We start from the raw sequence: 22,455 nt of genomic DNA, 5'->3' as shown, positions 1-22,455 counted from the left end.
CTATGGGATGGAGGTGAGGGCTTTGTGATAGCCACTCAAATACCTTGACTTTGTTGTCCTTAAACCATTTTGCCACAACTTTGGATGTATTCTCGGGGTCATTGTCCATTTGGAAGACCAATTTGCGACCAAGCTTTAACTTCCTGACTGATGTCTTGAGATGTTGCTTCAATATATCCACATAATTTTCCTGCCTCATCATGCCATATATTTTGTGAAGTGCACCAGTCCCTATTGCAGTAAAGCACCCCCACAACATGATGCTGCCACCCCTGTGCTTCACGGTTGGGATGGTGTTCTTCGGGTTGCAAGCATCCCCCTTTTTCTTCCTAAAATAATGATGGTCATTATGGCCAAACAGTTCTATTTTTGTTTCATCAGACCAGAGAACATTTCCCTAAAAAGTATGATCTTTGTCCCCATTTGCAGTTGCAAACTGTAGTCTGGCTTTTTTATGGCGGTTTTGGAGCAGTGGCTTCTTCCTTGCTGAGCGGCCTTTCTGGTTATGTCGATTATAGGACTCGTTTTACTGTGAATATAGATACCTTTGTACCTGTTTCCTCCAGCATCTTCACAAGGTCCTTTGCTGTTTTTCTGGGATTGATTTGCACTTTTTGCACCAAAGTACGTTCATCTCTAGGAGACAGAATGCGTCTCCTTCCTGAGTGGTAATGACAGCTGGGTGGTCCCATGGTGTTTATATTTGCGTAGTATTGTTTGTACAGATGAATGTGGTACCTTCAGGCGTTTGGAAATTGCTCCGAAGGATGAACCAGACTTGTGGAGGTCTACAATTTTTTTCAGGGGTCTTGGCTGATTTCTTTTTATTTTCCCATGATGTCATGCAAAGAAGGACTGAGTTTGAAGGTAGGCCTTGAAATACATCCACAGGTACAAGTCAAATTGACTCAAATTATGTCAACTAGACTATCAGAAGCTTCTAAAGCCATGACATTATTTTTCCAAGCTGTTTAAAGGCACCGTCAACTTAGTGTATGTAAACTTCTGACCCACTGGAATTGTGATACAGTCAATTATAAGTGACATAATCTGTCAGTAAACAATTGTTGGAAAAATGACTTGTGTCATGCACAAAGTAGATGTCCTAAACTATAGTTTGTTGACAAGAAATTGGTTGAAATTTGTTGACAAGAGGTTGAAAAAAACATTTTTTAATGAATGCAACCTAAGTGTATGTTAACTTCCGACTTCAACTGTGTGTGTGTGTGGGATTACCGTTCAAAGGTTTGGGGTCACTTAGAAATATCCTTGTTTTTGAAAGCATATTACTTTGTCCATTAAAATAACATCAAATTGATCAGAAATTCAGTGTAGACATAGTTCATGTTGTAAACGACTATTGTAGCTGGAAACTGTATCTGATTTGTTTTTAATGAAATATCTACATACTGTAGGCGTACAGAGGCCTATTATCAGAAATCATATCACTCCTGTGTTCCAATGGAATGTTGTGTTAGCTAATCCAAGTTTATAATTTTAAAAGGCTAATTGATCATTAGAAAACCCGTTTGCAATTATGTTAGCACAGCTGAAAACTGTTGTTCTGTTAAAGAAGCAATAAAACTGGCCTTCTTTAGACTAGTTGAGTATCTGGAGCATCAGCATTTGTGGGTTTGATTACAGGCTCAAAATGGCCAGAAACAAAGCCCTTTCTTCTGAAACTCGTCAGTCTATTCTTGTTCTGAGAAATGAAGGCTTATTTCATGTGAGAAATTGGCAAGAAACTGAAGATCTTGTGCAACGTTGTGTACTACTCCCTTCACAGAACAGTGCAAACTGGCCCTAACCAGAATAGAAAGAGGAGTGGGAGGCCAACTGAGCAAGAGGACAAGTACATTAGTGTCTAGTTTAAGAAACAGACGCCTCACAAGTCCTCAACTGGCAGCTTCATTAAATAGTACCCGCAAAACACCAGTCTCAACGTCAACAGTGAAGAGGCGATTCTGGGATGCTGGCCATCTAGGCAGAGTTGCAAAGAAAAAGCCATATCTTAGACTGGCCAATAAAAAGAAAATATTAAGATGGGCAAAAGAACACAGACACTGGACAGAGGAACTCTTATATGGTTAATACATGATTCCATATGTTAAAAAAATATATAGTTTTGATGTCTTCACTATTATTCTACAATGTAGAAAATAGTAAAAAAAATAAAGAAAAACGCATGAGCAGGTGGCAGCTTTTGACTGGTATTGTATAACTTTCAAAATACAGAAGTTCAGCCGGCTGTATTTCTGTATTTTGAAAGTTATACTGTATACCTTAAACTTCATTGCTGATATGCGAAACATTTCGGTACTATATCAACAATGGACTAATGAAACAAATGCAAAAATGTCGTTTTTAGGTGGAGTTTTCCTTTAATCCTTTGAATGTTGTCCACAATTACTTACAATAGTTTTTATTTTATTTTCAGAAAAAAACATTTAAGGGTTTCTGAACATTAACAATATCAGTGTGGAGTTGGATATCATTTTTGAAAGATGTTTTTTTGTTGTTTTATGGCAATCGGACCTGTCTGCAGTGCAAACAGTTACACACCTCATGAAATACTAGAATACAGTATTCTATTCATAAATTACTCCTTTATATGTAAATACATCTAACTCTGCCAGTGTGCTACTGTACGTATATATTTATTTTCATTCTGTGCTGTAAGAGATAGAAGTGTTTGTTTTATGTTCATTTTGATTCAGAGACCACCGTCTCCGAGACAAAACGATAGTCTGACCTCATGCTGTTTTCGGCTGTTTGTGTTCTTGGCCCCCAACGGCCCTGCAATGGCATTGACAAGATCATTGGGTAAATGCTGTGTCACAGACTGCAAGTTGAATAGCAGCCATCAGACGCTCATGAATCTCTCAGGAAGTGAATTCAAAAGGAGCAGAGTTGTCAGCACAGTGCATTAACAGACTGCAGCATGAGTGACAGAGCTAGCCTACTGCCTTGGCGTTTGGTCTAGTGATCATGACACTTCTTTGTCATTGACTGGAAATATGAGTATTTATTTTACGTCATTGATCCCCTATATCAGTTGCTCCCAAGTCCAGTCCTCGAGTAACCCCAACAACAGCACACATTTTAGTTGTAGCCCAGGACAAACTCACCTGATTCAACTCATTGAGGGTTTGATGATTCATTGACAAGTAGAGGCTTGTGGTACAACAACAATGTGTACTGTTGGACGTACTCAAAGACTGGATTTAGGAAACTCTGCCCAAATATTATGGAACCAGATCCATTTTCATTTAAAGGCCATTATAAGATTATTGTAGTACATTACTGTAGTACAATTTCTTTCATTAAGTCTAATTGTAAACAATTTTACACTGTTACATTGTTAAGAACAAAATCCACCCAGAGCTTCCCAAAGACTCTATGTTAAAATGTTACCCGCATGCAAAAAGTTTCCCCCCCCAGAATTCTAGCTTCTCAGAGAGGGAGGTTTCATTTAGTTGGACCTCCTCAGCTCTGCCAGGTATCTCTCTGTAACTCACACAGCTCCTCACTGTGTCCCCGCCACCATACTAATGAGCTGAGCTAGAGAATGTGACGACTCACTCCCCGCCCGAGGACTTTTCCTGACTCATCCCCGAGGCAGGAAGTACAGCCATGTTTAATTCATGCAGCCAAGGAAGAGCCAGGGTAGCGATGAGTAAGCGCATATCTCTCCTTTTGCCGCTCAGCAGGTGCTTAATTGCCCTGCTTACCCACCGAGAAATGAATTGTAATGTGCAGGAGTTAACCAACACCACTTATGGAACAACAGAAAGAAGAGCTTACACTGTAGGAGCAAACATTTCTTCTGTCTATTATCTGTGACAACTTGCCAGTGATGCAACAATGCCAATAGGGCGAGTTACAGATAGCTGGCGTTCTATAGCCTATTGTTTCCATTTCCCTTCAAATTCTATTTTTGTCTTTTTCGGGTCAAAAAAATCGAGTTGAGGACTGAAGGTTGTGATACTTGTTTTACGGGTGCCATGTTTTTCACATACAACTAAAATATTGAACCAATGACACTAAAATGAACCCTTAGTCACTTGGTTGCACGAATGTCTGTATCAGCTATCATATGTTACTGTGGGCGGTACGAGTTTCTTGTCGTCGTCCACTTTAACGATCTCGATTGATATCACTTGAGCTTTGTTATTGCTGTTGACCTCTAATGGCCATGATGGTAGTCTTCCCTGCCTAGTGACTGAGTGACGAGTCAGATTGCCACCTCCTTGTCTCTGCAGCTGTGCTCTGCTGTTTGCCAGAGGCCCTATAAAGCATTATTGGAGCAGTGTCCCCACCTGCCAGACCATCAAAAGCCCATCCAAGCAGGAGAGCTACCAGCTGGGAAATAATGGAGATCTCAGTCATGCCAACCCCGTAGGGCCAGAGCCAGTGGCATCCGACAGGGTGTACCCACAACACTAGTCTGTTATTGGAACACATGCCTTCCCCAGCCCTCTTCCCTCAGTGTGGGACATAGCTGACTGTTGCCTATGTTGAGATGTTGTATTTGTGTGAATGACTGACCGCGTCTCTTCCTCTTCTCCCCCAGATCCCATCTAATGCCTAGGCTGAAGGAATCACGGTCTCATGAGTCGTTGTTCAGCCCCAGCAGTGCAGTAGAAGCTTTGGATCTCAGCATGGAGGACGAGGTGTTGATCAAACCGGTGCACAGCAGCATCCTGGGCCAGGACTACTGCTTCGAGGTGAGCCCCTCCCACCAGCGCCACCACTGCCTCTCATGACTGCCACAGCTCAAGGCTCACTAACTGCGGACTCTTTTTAATAGCGTCTTTTAGGATCCTGAAGTACTGTATATAATGCATGGTGTCTAATCTCTTTATTTTCGTCGTCATTACCTTAGTCTGAAAACCTGCGTAATAAAAGGTGGGCGGGTCCCTCAATGTCTGTCAAGCAGCCAGTGCCTTCGGGTAGTGTGAGTGTGTGGCTGGGCATCTGCTAGGGAGCGTCCCCACTGCCAGGAGGGTCTCCCTTCCCCTCTTCCTGCCTGGTAGTGGCATGTGTGTCTGTCTGGCCCATCTGTTGGCATCTCCATGCTCCTGCTCTCTGGATTTGCTCAGAGAGGTGAGCTCCGAGAGGGCCCAATTCACAAGGATTTACTGCCTATTATGCTAAAGCACGCTGCCAGCTGGACAGACCATGGCTCTGTGACCGAGTGGACAAGTGTTTCTCTCGTGGACAAGTGCAAGAGGATTGCAATGGCTGTCCAGGCTCAGTGTTCAGTATGCATTGTATCAGTGTGCACTGTGCACAGACCCTGCAGCCCAGCTGAAGTGTGTGTGTGTGTGTGTGTGATACCCAACCCTGCTTTCATATGGGTCTTTTTCATAAAGGGAAGGGCTTAATTGTCTGCAATACTTCACAGGTAACCACTTCCACTGGAACAAAATGCTTTTCGTGTCGGTCATCCGCCGAGAGGGACAAATGGATGGAGAACTTAAGGAGAGCTGTAAATCCAAACAAGGTAAACCCTATATAAGTAGTGGGCCCTCTGTGGAAGGAAAGAGCAATACAGTAGAACCCATGAGCACAGAACACCCATGAAAATGTTGTTGTTTGAAGTTGCACATGTTTGATGTTTTTCACAGGACAACAGTCGGCGTGTGGAGAACCTGCTGAAATTGTGGATTATTGAGGCCAAGGACCTTCCAGCCAAGAAAAGGTACTACTGTGAGTTGTGTCTGGACGACACGCTTTACGCACGGACTACCTGCAAACTCAAGACAGACAATGTGTTCTGGGGAGAGCACTTTGAGTTCAACAACTTACCTGCCATCAAAAGTGTCACCGTCCACCTGTACAAGGAGACTGATAAAAAGAAAAAGAAGGACAAGAACAGCTATGTGGGCCTGGTCATCATTCCCACCGGCGCCGTCACGGGACGCCAGTTCGTGGAGAAGTGGTACTCTGTGAGCACGCCCAACCCGAGCAAAGGGAAAACTCCCGGACCTATGATTCGGCTCAAGTCGCGGTACCAGAGCATGAGCATCCTGCCTATGGAGTCCTATAAGGAGTTTGCGGAGTACATTACCAATAACTACATGCTGATGTGCTCCATCATGGAGCCTGGCCTCAGTGTGAAGAACAAGGAGGAGATGGCCAGTGCCCTGGTGCACATCCTACAGAGCACCGGCAAGGCTAAGGTAAGGCACCCTACTCTCCAGAGGCTGTGTTCTACGCACTTTCAAATGATAGTCCAAAATAGTCACGTTGCCAAATGTCGACAATAAACACGACCTAGATCAAATTGATATTCGCCAAGAAATCTTATTTTTACTCATCACAGCTGTGAAACCTTTGATTGCTCACAATCAGTTGTCTCAAATAAGCAACGATCAACATAATCTCAGCTGCATATTGCACACAGTAGCTGTATTAAGGTAAAGGGGTTTAAAGGTCCAGTGAGCCTCGTTTTTCACCAGGGGCTTTGTAACTTAGCCTAGTCTTTGGGAGTCCTCCTTCCCCATGCTTACCGTAAGCAGTCTCCTGGAGGAATGTGAATGCTTCCTGTTTGGGTTGGGAGCAGGGTCGTGTTCATGAGGAGTTGAAACGGAAGAAGACAAACAGAAACATGAACGGACTACCTGGCTCATTTTAGTTTTCCATTGTGTTATAATGGATGTGACTCAGCCTTCACATGCTGTGGAAAAACAACTGAAACCAACCCCTGCTTAGTGTGTGTGATTGGGGGACTGAGGACTAGTACTTTCTAATGAGGACTAGCTGAGAGAGGACTTGCGTACACTGACTGGCAGGGTTGAAAAAGCAAACCTGTTGCTAATACCCCACAATGTTGCATTTCAAACAATCGCATAGACCATTTCAATTCAGTCCCTTTTTATGACCACTTGCCATACATTAGGCGATGTGGTAAAATGTCCTTCTCTTATTCAGAGAATCAATACATCCCATTGAGGGATTGTTGTTTTGATGTTTTTGAAACGGTAACATTGACCCACTGTATGGAATTGAGAAATCTGTCCGAACTCCACACAACAAAATCTCCCTTACTATGGAGAGAGAGAAAGAGAGAGAGAGGTCATCATGCTCAAATTCAGGCTTTATCCACATTCCATCTTTATTGCACACTGTGCAGACCATAAAATCTCACCACGCCTGGAGAAGTGTTTCACTTCTCAGCAGTGGTGTAAAGTACTTAAGTACAAATACTTTAAAGTAAGTTGTTTTTTGGGGTATCTGTACTTTATATTTTTGTCAACTTTTACTTCACTACATTCCTAAAAAAAATAATGTACTTTTTTACATCATAACATATTCCCTGGCACCCAAAAGTACTAGTTATATTTGGAATGCTTAACAGGACAGGGAAATGGTGCAATTCACATATTTATCAGGAGATTATCCCTGCTCATCCCTACTGCCATCTGATCTGGCAGACTCACTAAACACAAATGCTTCATTTGTAAAATCATGTCTGAGTGTTGGAGTGTGCCCCTGACTATCCAAAATAAAATAAAAACTGGTTTCTTCTGGTTTGCCTAATATAAGATATTTTAAATTATTTATACTTTTTCTTTTGATATGTAAGTATATTTAAAATCAAATACTTTTAGACTTACTCAAGTAGTGTTTTACTGGGAGACTTTCACTTTTACTTGAGTCATTTTCTGTTACGGTATCTTTACTTCTACTCAAGTATGACAATTGTGTATTTTTTCCACCACTGCAGGAGCCACATGAACGTGATCTAGCAGCAATCAATGCTGTATCTCATATGAATGTGGTTGTGTTACTCGGCCACTGTGCTGTCTTCTCGCTCACCATTCCCAGGGAGGAAAGCGGTGTCAGCCCCCTGTGATAATTAGCTTTGTCGTCCTCATTAATTCCTGCTTTGCTCCTCCCACTCTCCAGCTCCTGCGGTAAAACCACGCAGTGAGGCAGAACGCTAATAACACTAGTGTGTGTGTGTGTGTGTGTGTTCTGGTGCACAAGGTCATCGGTCGTCATTGAGGATAGCTGTTTCAGCACAGAAAAGTCTTTTAAGACTTTGACCCTCAAACATTGCTCCTGCTTTATGTAACAGCACTGTAAGAATGTCCATGCCCTACAGCAGCTTGTATTAGTAGAAACAGCACCAGGGCGATGGAGCTTCGTTTGAAACAACCTTTCTCTAATGTTAGCCTACTTTCTGCTCTGGGAAACAATTGGGACTTTGCCTCGTTTTGCATTTATCCACTGCCCCCGTAGTGGCTCACACCCCCTCCCTCTCATTTCAGTTCACTGTTTAGCCTGCCCTAATCCAATAGATAGATAGAGGTCCATGAATCTACACTTTCAAAGAGGTCTCTCCTAATCTAGAGGCGTTCTCTCACCAAATGGATCTCTTTAATTTGATTGAAATGACTGTGGCTGTCGACTTCACTTTTTTTTTTTAAGGGTTATTCCACCTCAAAAAGCGCAAGGAAGAGGATGACACCCACCTTCTCAGATTGGGTCTGAAATCGTTTCTGTAGTTAGAAACAGATAAGATTAGCATTCCTGCAACTTTATTTTGTTACGTTCCCCAGCAAGAAAACCAAACATTGTCGCTCAAATTGTCGCGAAACAGATGGGGTTTTAGGAGGAGTTATTTACAGACCCTCGTGGATGTCCACTGAAAGTTGACTAGCAACTGGAACATAAAATACACCCTCCATGAGTGCCCACTAAATTTGGTCAAGAACAGGCAAACTAAATTTAAACCCACACCAAACTTAGACAGGAAGCAAACCATAAAGGGGAGCAATATGAAAACAGGGAAGATCAGATAAAGGAGTGTTTTTTTAATTTATTTTTTTAACTCAAATAGGGAGAGCCAACTAAAGGTGTTAACCCTCCACATCTCTCAAGACAACTGGAGCCACTGGGCCAGCCATTCTTAAATATCACCTGGGCCTGCACAGGTGAAACACCTTCCCACTAACAAGATGACAATCCAGCACATGTGCAACACATACTGACTAACGAGTTGCTACCAATCGGTGCATCCCACATGCTAACGTGGTAACGTCCAACCTCAGAAAATGCATAGAAAAACCAAAGCCTGTAACATCATCCACCATACTTCAATTGCTAATTTCTCTGAACAGGGGGAAAAAACACAACCAAATTCACTGGGAATTCATTGCATAGTATGAAGAAGCAATAATCCAAGCTGCAACTCCATACTACTTGTTAGACATAGTGAACTGATACTGTATACTGGTTGATTTGGTGTGGTGGGTCGTGGGTGGCTTTTAAATTTTTGGGGGGATTCCTCATCTCTCACTCATTGGTAGAAAGAAGTTGGGTACTATATTGAATATTATATCAATCCTATGAGTTAAAATGGACAATTTGGGTGCAATCAATTAGCTTAACTTCTCAGAGATCTAAAATATGTCTCAATATTGCTCAATGTGATCTATTTACAAACCCACCTCGTATAGTCTGTTCGTGTGCAAACTGTTAGTGTGTGCAGTCGGTGCATGTTAAGACTTCCCTAGCCGTTCTCCAGTTCTGTCTGAGGGTACTGTAGAAGTAGGGACAGCAAAACCCTTTTCACATGTCGGCATGGCTCATCACAGTAGTGTGAGACGGGTATAGCATAGTGTGTGTGGCTGATATGCTGTGACTGTCTGTTTGTCAGCCGAGCCAGCGCCGAGTTGGGCTTGCTGCTCATCCACATCAACCACGGATGAGCGTCATCATCAGTGATGAGGGCTAAGAGGGGTGCTGTATTAAGCCCTTAAATCCTCATTCAACACACAAGCAGGTAGTGCTCTGACTCATGTCCTGCCATGCAGCCTGCCCTGCACAGGATATACAGCACATCATACATTCATAATCCTCTGCATCCTCCAGAGAGCGTAATGGTTGAATGATCTGGCACGGGGTGCACGGCTTGTGTGAGCCAGGGGGACAGCAGATATGTTGACAAGGAGCATTCGGGTATCTAGCCTACATTTGGCTGACACAGTAGCTACATACTGTGCATATGCAGTAGCTGAAATGTCTACCTCTCTCTGGTGCAGACTTTAAGATGACGACAGCACGTTCCCTTTGACACCTCATTAGCATGCATAGCCTAGCGCTAGACTACCCCCACAGGCCTCCCATAGAAGTGACTGCAGTCAGACGGAGCTGGAGCAGATAACAGGAGCTCATGGAGAGCGAGTGTGACCGGCTAAGAAAGACGCAGCCTGAGAGTGACTGTAGGTGGGGTGGGGGGATGAACCACTTGATCCATTAGACCAGAATCGATAAGAGAGTAAGAGTGAGTCATCACTTTTGTCTGAGCTGCTTGCGACTGACTCTCTCTCCAAACCCACTGCTTTCAGTATATATCAGGCTCAACATCAGGCCTGGGCTGTGCAGCAATAGTAGTACACTGTTATTTATTTATGTAGAAGACTGTACACATGCTGCATTTCAGATCACGTCGATAGCGTGTATTGCCAGCAAATGAGCCAATCTACAGTAAGTCTCTTCACAGGACTTGTCTACAGAGATCACTACCACATTTGTTACTTTTCTTATTTTATATATATATATATATATATAGATATTTTTTTTTTTTTTCTGTTTATTTTAGTAAATACTTAACTGCATTGTTGGTTAAGTAAGCATTTCACTGTAAGGTCTACCTACACCTGTTGTATTCGGCGCATATAAGAAATACAATTTGATTTGATCATAACACACCTTGGTAAAGCAGTGGTGCTGGTTGCCTAGTTCCATGATATGGCGCTGATCAGCCTTTCACTTCTCACCGTGTTGTCAATGTTGTGTCGGGCAAGTTCTTGGAGGTGAACATGGGACAAGGTGACACCGGTTCCCTGTTCCGATGCTTTTCCAAATGCATACTGTCTTCCTCCCTTCCTTGGGAGAAATTGTTATGATGACATGACGGGGTTTGTGAAAGCTATGTGGTGGATCCATTGCTGTCATCTATTCAATGGGGTGAGATCACAGGAAGGAAGGATTTTCAAAGTGTTGGAACACTGCCTCACTGTTCCATTTTTCTTTCAGGACTTCCTGACGGACCTGATGATGTCAGAAGTGGATCGCTGTGGGGAGAACGAACACCTGATCTTCAGGGAGAACACGCTGGCCACCAAAGCCATCGAGGAGTACCTCAAACTGGTGGGGCAGAAGTACCTGCAGGACGCACTAGGTAAGTAACACTCACACACCCTAAACGAGCGAGTGCTGCCATTACAGTAGAGCGAGAAATGCTTTTAGTCGAGAGCGAAGGAGCCATGAATGCGTGGAAATAGGCCTATGGGGTTGTACATTAAGTATCATACGTCCAGGCTAGTATCTCTCCAGACACAGTAGATCTTCAATTCTATTCAGATCAATAATTCATAGTTTTTCTGTAAAGTGACTTTGTATGAAGCCGTGTTGAATGATTCAGAAAGGCGGTCTGTCCTTGAAGGTTGACTGGCCCGATTTGAAAGTATGAATGTATGAAAAGGGTATAGAAGAAGCCTGTCGCAGAACTCTGGGCTCTTTCTTTAAGACGTTGGTGAAACACGATCACTTCTGCAGAGAAAATGATTCCTCAATCTATTTGCGTGGGCGGCGAGAAGTAAGAAACCTGTGATTTTAAATCTCTGATCTGATGTCTATGGCCATGTACAAATATCATTTTTTTTGCACGTTTTGCCATGGGCCACAGGATATTTAACTCACCACTTTATAATGATCCAGTTGTCCATGAACAGTCAAAAACAAATAGCAGCAGCAGTTTTCTTAGTACAATAAGTGGGATTTCTATCAGTGTGCGTGGCATTCGTGTGTTCCAACTAGCAGAACTGTACTCTATATGGAGGGATTTTAGTGCCAAAAGAAATTGAATCTGAATTGAATTTATTTTTCCATTAAAAACCACTCCGTAACTGTAAGCCTATATGTACTGTAGATTGTAGTCCTAGACATAATGCTGACCCCAGGCCTGTGTGCTGTGCGCCCTCCCTCCCTCCCTCTTCTAGGCGAGTTCATCAAAGCCCTGTACGAATCAGACGAGAACTGTGAGGTGGACCCGGGGAAGTGTTCCTCGGGAGACCTCCCTGAGCACCAGAGCAACCTGAAGATGTGCTGTGAGCTGGCCTTCTGCAAGATCATCGACTCCTACCGGTAAATACAACCCCCCCCCCAATTAGCTAGCATTAGCCCTCATACTCTACTATCAAGTGTCCATCTTTTCAGGGCTTTCACAATTATCGAATCAATAATGAAAGCGTGAATTGTGCAAAAGGTCAAGTCAAAAACAACATGGTGGTACTGCATTCATGGAAGGAAGGTATTTTATTTAGAGGTAATATTTCCTTCTCTACCAGTGTTTTTCCACGGGAGCTGAAAGAGGTGTTTGCCTCGTGGAGGCAGGAGTGCAGCAGTCGGGGCCGGCCGGACATCAGCGAGCGTCTTATCAGCGCCTCCCTGTTCCTGCGCTTCCTGTGTCCGGCCGTCATGTCCCCGTCGCTTTTCAACCTGATGCAGGAGTACCCAGACGACCGCACCGCGCGAACCCTCACCCTCATCGCCAAGGTCACACAGAACCTCGCCAACTTCACCAAGTAAGTGCGGGTGTGTGTGTTTGCGATTGCGTGTGAACGAGTGTGTGTGTGTGCGTGCGTACGTGTGCGCAACCATGAAAATATACTTGTATATGTGTTTATGTGTTTATCTGATGAAAATAGCATCATTTCCCCCCTGTTTTGGTGTTTGTTTCTTTGTCCGTCCAGGTTTGGTAACAAGGAGGAGTACATGTCCTTTATGAACCACTTCCTGGAGCACGAGTGGACCAACATGCAGCGCTTCCTGCTGGAGATCTCCAACCCAGAGACCATCTCCAACACGGCAGGGTTCGAGGGTTACATCGACCTGGGCCGCGAGCTCTCCACCCTGCACTCCCTGCTGGCCGAGGCAGTCTCTCAGCTGGACCAGGTACCAGGATTACACCACACTACTTTGATTTACTCTCTAATGGCAACCTCACGATACTCGCTACTTTCCGCAAGCAGAACTACCAGAAATCAGTCCTTTTCAATGGGCTTGACATAAAGATGCACATTTTGCTAGGATAGCATTCTATTGTCACCATGTAGAATTTATATGTGAAAAGACATGTTACTAAATAATGAATTCATAGGAAGTTCATGGGAGAAATTGTAAAGAACTATACTTGACATTATTATTTTGTGTCCCTGCAGAGCACAGCCTCTAAGCTGGGTCCACTGGCACGTATCCTGCGGGACGTGAACTCAGCACTGACCAACCCGTCTGGTGTCCAGGTGTCTACCCCCACAGAGCGTATGGGCTCCCCCCCCCTTCCACCCCCCCTGGCAGGCTGCAGCCTCTCCACCGGCCTGCCTATCCACAAGATGGTCATGGACAGCGAGCTTTCTGGGTATTTGTGCTTTGTATGACACACAACCTGCAATATTTATTTTAATAGATGTTGATTTTACATTTCTGCAATTTTTTTTAACAGTTCTTTGGGAACCACAAGGACATTATCTTTACAGTGTCTCCGAGTCAAAACAAAATGTATCTAATTTTTCAATGTTGTCTTGGTGTAGGTTGGTTGATTTTACGAGGCTACCGTCGCCAACCCCAGAGAACAAGGACCTATTCTTTGTGACGAGGAACTCTGGCATCCAGCAGTCTCCAGCCAGAAGCTCCAGCTACTCGGAGGCCAACGAGGCTGAGGTGCAGCTCCCCAACGGCAGCAAGAGTCTATCAATGGTGGACCTGCAAGATAGCCGCAGCCCGGAGAGTACCTCTGTCCCCCGCCCTGCCTCCCCCAGCGACATGCTCCTCAATGAATGCCAGTCCCCCGTCGCCCCTGGGCCGGGGGGCTGGGCCGCCCGCACCCCTCAGGGCATTATCCCCGGACCCACCCTCAGGAGAATGGTTCAGACCCCCACCAACCCTAGCACAGAGAGCAGCACCCTAGGTCCAGGGAGGCCCTCCCAGCTCCTGGCCCCGCTTTCATTCCAGAACCCCGTTTACCAGATGGCCACGGGCATGACCATGTCCCCGCGGGGTCCCCTGGCCGATTCAGGCTCTGAGGGCCACAGCTCTCACAGCTCTCAGGGCAACAACACAGAGGATGCCCCCAAGCACCAGGGCGTATTCCTCACCCAGGGGGTTGCAGTCGGGAGCGGGGGAGGCAGCAGCAGTGAGGAGTTTGCGCGGCGCTCAGGGGAGTTCACGACCCGCCGCCAGCTGTCCCTCATGGAACCCCCGAGGCAGAACAGCTCCGGTCCCCAGCGCAGGATAGACCAGCCCCCTCCGCCCGTCACCAGGGGCAGGACGCCGCCACACATGCTCCAGACGGCCTACCCTGGGCCGCGGCCCTCCAGCGGCAGCATGATGTCATCATCTCCCGACTGGGGGCCCAGTGGCGGCACCCGGTTGAGACAGCAGTCGTCCTCATCCAAAGGGGACAGTCCTGAGACCAAGCAGCACACCCTGCATAAAGTGAGTAGAGCATGTCACGTCTGTGTGTGTGTGTGTGTGAGGAGGGGGGGGTGTGGTCTCACTATTCTGGACAGCCACAGTCTGCTTACTTTTATGAGAGATAAGCTCTTGGTTGACTAACTACTTAATATCTATCGAGCCAGAGTTTGGATTGCACGTACTGAAGTTTGGCTAGCAACGCTAATGGGCTTGGCTGTGCGTATTATTCTGGACTTCATCCATTGGTTATGGAGAGTTATTCCTCATCAGAATCGTATTTCCTACCTGCAGCACGAGTATAAATCCAAACTCTGGCTAGAGAGATATTAAGATTCTGATGAGGAATAACCAATGGCAGAACTACAGAAAAATACACACAGCCAAACTTCATCTGTGGCCTAGAGGGATGAGCCAGGCAGGATATGACCTCAGTGGACATATCCAGCTCACAGTCACAGTGGTGGGTGGAGAGGGTATGTATGGAGAGCCCAACTGGCCTCAATAAGCTATCATAACACTCAGCCTTGCTGAGCCAATAGCAAATCACCCAGGGCAGTGAGCCACAGGCATTACCCTACAGGCCTCAGCGCTGGAGCCTGCTAACAGACTAGACAAGCAGAATTAATTGTGTGACTGTGGACACCGGAGTGGTTATTAAATGCCTGTTCCGCTCAACTAAATCATTTTTGTACGTGGTCTGAATAAATCCTCCTTATAAAATGATCAAGCATTTGCCATCCAAACTCAACTGCACAAACAAAACAAGTGTCCTACTCTATTTTGGGCTCGATCTCTGTGGGTGTGTGTGGCAGTCTCCAGGTCTCCAGGTCTCAATCAGAGTAGAAGGGGTTATACGAGAATGGGGGCAGGTGAAAAGACTGGTTTAACATACAGACTAAAGAAACCATTTTGCTTTTAAACAAATCAATGATTCAAATCTTCTTTATCAAGTTTTTAGAGATGTGAGACCAAGCTCTCATGATTCTGTAATAACCTTGACAATGCCAGATGGACAATGCAAAATAATCACCCTCTGTGCCTTCCCACTTGTGTCAGTTGTTCCTCTAAATCCTCCTAGCTGAAGACACTGGCTCTCCTCTACTCCTCTGTAGACACTGGCTTCTCATTCTAGCGTGTGATCGTCATCGTGCAGCTGCGCTTCTTCTCCATGACTTACCAGAAGGCTTTGTGTGTGCGTGATGTGTATGCGTGTTCGTTCCCACCAGGCCCCCTCCCCTGTGAACCCCAATGCTCTGGACCGCACTGCTGCCTGGCTGTTGAATATGAATGTGCAGTATTTAGACCACGAGGGAGTTGACCCAGATACCAAGCACAGGGAAGACCTTCGAAGCAAAGAGGAGCTCACTCAAACCGAAAAGGTAACAAACGTCTAGCCTCGTCTAAAAAAAAAAATGTTTTAAACCTGACACCTGCTACAGCACCCACATCACCATGTTGTTCAGCACAGCCACTTACAGACGTCATCTTTATTACCTCAGAGGAGGAGCAGGAAGTCATAAAAGATGAACAGGAGCAATTACTACGTGATTCGAGGGTTGTTGTTGATTGCCAACCAGGAAGTGAATGTGTTGAGGAACCAAAAGCAAAGGCATAACAAAGGCACGGTGTCTCTCCCTACTAGCAGGCCTGTCCATGATTTGAATTCCCGTGAATATTGAAGGGTAAATGCTGCTTAAGTAGTATGGAGAATGATTCTGTGCGCACGGAGAGATGCCCCCTGATATATACTGGTCGTGTATTTATAGTTTTGCATACGCGTTCAATTAGCTTCTATTCTGACGTTGTTTAGATGTAGGCAGACAGAGGGGGTCAGGCTGAACGGCTCGTACTGCAGCTCAAGAGAGGCCATATCTCAAAAGACACCGTGGTGACAAGGCAAGAGTGTGCCCTCCCTCTGCCAATTCTCCCAGCTTCTCCAATGAATTATACACCAGCAACATATTGCACTCGCGCACACTTATAAGCCAAAGACACTTGACACATTTTCATCGCACACATACAACAAATGAATAGTTTTCAACTCCTAGATGGTTTTCAGCTTTTCTTTTCAAGTGGTGTTTTAGTGATTATTTCAAAGATGTTAGGCCTGCCAAAGGGAGAACCAATCACTGTCCTTTTAAAGCGACAGGGGTGATTCTTACGGGGTGATTCTTACGAATCGCTGTTTGTTATGTTGGTCAATTATTACCAATAAATCCCCTTTTATAAAATCGTTAGTTGAAGGGCACTTTAATAGGTTTGTATTACAAAAAAGACAGGAATGTAGTACTAAATTGCTAAAGTAGAAATGGGGCGTCATTCTGGTTTTAGACCAAGTTCAGTGTACTGTACGGTTTTTATGTAGCCAAGTACCTTAAGCAAGGGCAGTGTCTGGAATGTCATTCAAAGTTGAAGTAAAACCCCTACATTTTAAATCCCATTTGACTTAAGAGGTTGATCGTGCAGCTTGTTTACTGCTGTGGGATGTATTATTTTATATTTGTTTTGGATTCACTTGCTTGCAAAACTTCCTGGAGACAGCAGAAATGTACCCAAAAAGCTTTGCAGGATGCTGCATTTGAACCCAGTCTGCTTTCCACAGCATGACTAGGAGCTGTGTTTCTATTTATTATGTATCCCCATTAGCTGCTGCCAAGGCAGCAAAATTAAGGCAGTTATACATTTTAAATACATTCATAATAGATTTCACAACATATTAACTGTGTGCCCTCTACTACCACATATCTATAACACAAAATCTAATGTGTACATGTGTCTATGTTTGTGTTGCTTCACGGTCCCCGCTGTTCCATAAGGTGTATTTTTGTCTTTTTTTTTAAGTCTAATTTTACTGCTGGCATGAGTTACTTGATGTGGAATAGAGTTTCATGTTTCATGGCTCTATGTAGTACTGTGCGCCTCCCATAGTCTGTTCTGGACTTGGAGACTGTGAAAAGACCTCTGGTGGCATGTCCTGTAGAGTATGCATGGGTGTCAGAGCTGTGTGCTAGTAGTTTAAACGGACAGCTCGGTGCATTCATCGTGTCAACACTTCTTACAAAAACAAGTAGTGATGAAGTCCATTCCATTCTCCACTTGGTGCCACAAGAGATTGACATGCATATTATTAATGTTAGCTCTCTGTGTACATCCATTGGCCAGCCGTGCTGCCCTGTTCTGAGCCAATTGCAATTTTCCTAAGTCCATTTTTGTGGCACCTGATCACACGACTGAGCAGTAGTCCAGGTGTGACAAAACTAGGGCCTGTGGGACCTGCCTTGTTGATAGTGTTGTTAAGAACGCAGAGCAGTGCTTTATTACACACAGACCTCTGCCCATCCTAGCTACTGTTATATCAATATGTTTTGTCCATGACAGTTTACAATCCAGGGTTATTCCAAACCGTTTAGTCTCCTCAACTTGCTCAATTTCCACATTATTTATTACAAGATTTAGTTGAAGTTTAGGGTTTAGTGAATGATTTGTCCCAAATACAATGCTTTTGGTGTGACTTGATTGTGAACCTGAATTGTCATCCACAGACTTTCATTAGCATACACTGTACATTACACTTGTTAGTCCACAGACAAGGGTGGATGGTAATACCACTCTTCTGTCAGCAGTTGAGTACAGTGGCCCTCTAGCTCAGTAGGTAGGGAATGGCACTTGCAACGTGAGGATAATGGGTTCAATTCCCAGGACCTCCCAGGACCAGACATACATTAAAAAAAATCTATTCACTCGCCACGGCCGACTCTGTCCTGTGTCCAGTACCAGCAGGAGATCGCCATCCTGCAGGACAAGCTGCGTCTGTCAGCCAAGAAGCTGGAGGAGTATGAGTGTCACCTGAAGGGCCAGGACGAGCAGACCCAGACGATGCTGCTGGAGTACCAGGCCCGCCTGGAGGACACAGAGGAGCGCCTGCGCCGGCAGCAGGATGACAAGGAGCTCCAGATGAAGAGCATCATCACCAGGTGGGGAGTCCTCTACCTACCACTGGAGGCTGGTGTCATTTCAAATTGGAGTACAGGTTTATTGGCTTGTTGTATTGGCTGTAATTAGGTTGACGGTAATAGACTTTTGAATGATATTGTATTGGTTGCTTCCACATATTTTGCTGATTTTGATTGGGGTGTATCTTAATGCTTATGCTCCTAGCGCCAACAGTGCAGTAGTACCTAACAGTACAAAACAATATACGCAAATCCCCCTAAAAAAAATCAAGAAAGGAATTAAGAAATATAGAAATATTACAACATGCAATGTCAGTGTCCGGAATATAAATATATATGTATATGATGGTGTGGATAGAAAAGGTGTGTACAGCAGTAGTTATATAGGATGAGCCTTGACTAGAATACAGTATATACATATGAAGTGGGTAAAACAGTACAGTCTGCAAACATTATTCAAGTGACCAAGTGTTCAATGACTATGTACGTAGGACAGTAGTCTCTAATGTGCCGGGTTGAGTACCAGGCGGTAGCCGGCTAGTAACAGTGACTAAAGTTCAGGGTACTGGCCGGCTAGTGGTGACTATTAAACAGTCTGATGGCGGTAATTGAACAGACTTTTTTTAATCAAATTATTTTTGGGACGGTATTTATCCATAACCATCGGTTTCACGGTTATACAGTAATTGTGCCAGCTCTAGCTGTAATGGAATAAATGGAACGTTTCCAGCCACCGCAATGAGCCGCCCTCCCTTCACCAGCCTCCACTGTCCTCTGCCTACACGTACACACTATGAACTATGTAATTTAGTCCTGGTTTTGTGTACATTTTGTACCAGCTATTTTTAATGTCTTATTTGTTGTTTTGTCAGTGCTATGCGTCAAAGTTAAATGTAATATTTTTAACATCACTATAATAAAAGACCAATCAGTCAACAACTCCAGCATTCGTCAGCCACCAGTACAAACATACATTTGTTACTGTTTCAGGCTGATGTCTGTTGAGGAGGAACTGAAGAAAGATCATTCGGATATGCAATCGATAGTCGACTCAAAACAGAAGATCATTGAAGCCCAGGTGAGCGCTTGGTGTATACGAGACGTGTGTTGGCTGTATCAGCAATTACAGTTCCGCAACTGTGAATATACTGTGTTTACTGAAATACTGTATACACAGCTTTACTCTGTCAGCCTAAGGTCTTGAAGAGGACGGCGCCCTCTGGTGTTAAGAAAATGTCAACGACCTCAGATTGAAAATGAAAGTCTAGCTCCCTGCAAACGAACCAGTCACTGGAATTACCGTGACAAGTACACTCTGGACTGTATGTGGACAATATGTCTCTGTTCTTGAGAAACATTCCCTTTCAGTTCACAATAGTGGCTACTTGTTTCGATGAGGTCCTGTTGGTCTCCTGAGGAGATACAGTTTATCAGCAATATGCTGAAGGATTCATTGGATTGTGTGAGGATGTGTAACAATACTAACCCTCCGCTTCGTCCCTCGGTCCTTCTTCCTCCCTCCCCCTTCCTCCTCACTCTGCAGGAGAAACGCATCGCCTCTCTGGACTCGGCCAACACCCGCCTGATGAGCGCTCTGACCCAGCTGAAGGAGCGCTACAGCATGCAGACGCGCAACGGCATCTCCCCCACCAACCCCAGCAAACTCCAGATCACTGAGAACGGAGAGTTCAGGAACAGCAGCAACTGCTAGGGACGGGGGAAGAGGGCCTCGCCCAACTCAATAACACTTTGGACTAGGGGAGAGACGAGAATATGGCCACACCCAGTCACTCTCTGGAGAAACATGTTCATACTGAACAAATCCATTATTTTCAATGGATGAGGTCATGATGACATGAGGAGTAGACTGACTGAAGCTGTTGCTGAACAACATAAAGGAATGAATCAGATTGACTTTAGAGGAAGTTATAACGACACCTGGCTGCATGACATCCCAAACTCTCTATCCCCGTACATGAAACAACATTGTAACATATAAGACGGGAATAGGTTGCACTGTTATCTTGGGAAAGAGCCCGTTTTGAAGTGATTTGAACCATTTATAAGCTTCCGAATGTTTCCAAGTTTCTCACGTACGCGTTTGCGTATAAATTTCAGTCACCGCGTTGAAATAGCACGGGTTGCTAAAAGAGGACGCTCCTTTATGGATCCTACACATTTTTAGAGCTTGGCCCTCTGACCTACAGTATACAGTACTAACTTACTCATCCCGTTTCTTCTGGCAACAGTACAACACAAGTGTATACAGTGGTGCAAAAAAAGTATTTAGTCAGCCACCAATTGTGCAAGTTCTCCCACTTAAAAAGATGAGAGAGGCCTGTAATTTTCATCATAGGTACACTTCAACTATGACAGACATAATGAGGGGAAAAAATCCAGACAATCACATTGTAGGATTTGTAATGAATTTATTTGCAAATTATGGTCACCTACAAACAAGCAAGATTTCTGGCTCTCACAGACCTGTAACTTCTTCTTTAAGAGGCTCCTCTGTCCTCCACTCGTTACCTGTATTAATGGCACCTGTTTGAACTTGTTATCAGTATAAAAGACACCTGTCCACAACCTCAAACAGTCACACTCCAAACTCCACTATGGCCAAGACCAAAGAGCTGTCAAAGGACACCAGAAACAAAATTGTAGACCTGCACCAGGCTGGGAAGACTGAATCTGCAATAGGTAAGCAGCTTGGTTTGAAGAAATCAACTGTGGGAGCAATTATTAGGAAATGGAAGACATACAAGACCACTGATAATCTCCCTCGATCTGGGGCTCCACGCAAGATCTCACCCTGTGGGGTCAAAATGATCACAAGAACGGTGAGCAAAAATCCCAGAACCACACGGGGGACCTAGTGAATGACCTGCAGAGAGCTGGGACCAAAATAACAAAGCCTACCATCAGTAACACACTACGCCGCCAGGGACTCAAATCCTGCAGTGCCAGACGTGTACCCCTGCTTAAGCCAGTACATGTCCAGGCCCGTCTGAAGTTTGCTAGAGAGCATTTGGATGATCCAGAAGAAGATTGGGAGAATGTCATATGGTCAGATGAAACAAAAATATAACTTTTTGGTAAAAACTCAACTCGTCGTGTTTGGAGGACAAAGAATGCTGAGTTGCATCCAAAGAACACCATACCTACTGTGAAGCATGGGGGTGGAAACATCATGCTTTGGGGCTGTTTTTCTGCAAAGGGACCAGGACGACTGATCCGTGTAAAGGAAAGAATGAATGGGGCCATGTATCGTGAGATTTTGAGTGAAAACCTCCTTCCATCAGCAAGGGCATTGAAGATGAAACGTGGCTGGGTCTTTCAGCATGACAATGATCCCAAACACACCGGAGGGAGTTGAAAGTCCGTGTTGCCCAGCAACAGCCCCAAAACATCACTGCTCTAGAGGAGATCTGCATGGAGGAATGGGCCAAAATACCAGCAACAGTGTGTGAAAACCTTGTGAAGACTTACAGAAAACATTTGACCTCTGTCATTGCCAACAAAGGGTATATAACAAAGTATTGAGATAAACTTTTGTTATTGACCAAATACTTATTTTCCACCATAATTTGCAAATTAATTAATTAAAAATCCTACAATGTGATTTTATGGAATTTTATTTATCATTTTGTCTGTCATAGTTGAAGTGTACCTATGATGAAAATTACAGGCCTCTCATCTTTTTAAGTGGGAGAACTTGCACAATTGGTGGCTGACTAAATACTTTCTTGCCCCACTGTATATATAGACACTGTAGCATCAATCTTCGATTTTACTCAATGGCTGTTTTCTACCCCACTGTTTTTGTTTCAAACTTCAATAGCATACATACAGTATATGTTGCCAAGTGAACAACTCTCTATCGGTGAAAGCCGCCTCTGTTGACCAGCTTTGAAAAACAGAGTGTTTCTGTATTCTACCTGTATATTTTACCTTCTTTTCTTACCTCAAATGAATTTTTTGCATGTATCATATCAGGACTACAGTAGCACAA

The 22,455-nt window shown here is 44.4% G+C and overlaps 1 protein-coding gene across 2 annotated transcripts in view; it reads left to right on the top strand.

Moving 5' to 3' along the window:
- LOC112263310 (disabled homolog 2-interacting protein) overlaps nt 1-20,771 on the top strand; it is a 124,805-nt gene extending 104,034 nt beyond the window's left edge. For both annotated transcript variants that reach the window (XM_024439426.2, XM_024439424.2), the window contains 13 exons: nt 4,574-4,727; nt 5,408-5,506; nt 5,631-6,185; nt 11,053-11,197; nt 12,018-12,162; nt 12,366-12,602; nt 12,771-12,972; nt 13,239-13,435; nt 13,608-14,511; nt 15,717-15,869; nt 18,262-18,464; nt 19,434-19,521; nt 19,987-20,771. In XM_024439426.2, the coding sequence (XP_024295194.2) occupies nt 4,574-4,727; nt 5,408-5,506; nt 5,631-6,185; nt 11,053-11,197; nt 12,018-12,162; nt 12,366-12,602; nt 12,771-12,972; nt 13,239-13,435; nt 13,608-14,511; nt 15,717-15,869; nt 18,262-18,464; nt 19,434-19,521; nt 19,987-20,154 (3,250 nt within the window). In that variant the 3' untranslated portion in view covers nt 20,155-20,771. The remainder of the gene's footprint in view (nt 1-4,573; nt 4,728-5,407; nt 5,507-5,630; nt 6,186-11,052; nt 11,198-12,017; nt 12,163-12,365; nt 12,603-12,770; nt 12,973-13,238; nt 13,436-13,607; nt 14,512-15,716; nt 15,870-18,261; nt 18,465-19,433; nt 19,522-19,986) is intronic.
- The last annotated feature ends 1,684 nt before the right edge of the window (nt 20,772-22,455 follow it).

The sequence above is a fragment of the Oncorhynchus tshawytscha genome, linkage group LG12 (genome assembly GCF_018296145.1).
Source record: "Oncorhynchus tshawytscha isolate Ot180627B linkage group LG12, Otsh_v2.0, whole genome shotgun sequence".
NCBI lineage: Eukaryota > Metazoa > Chordata > Actinopteri > Salmoniformes > Salmonidae > Oncorhynchus > Oncorhynchus tshawytscha.
This window is presented reverse-complemented; position numbering and strand designations above follow the sequence as displayed.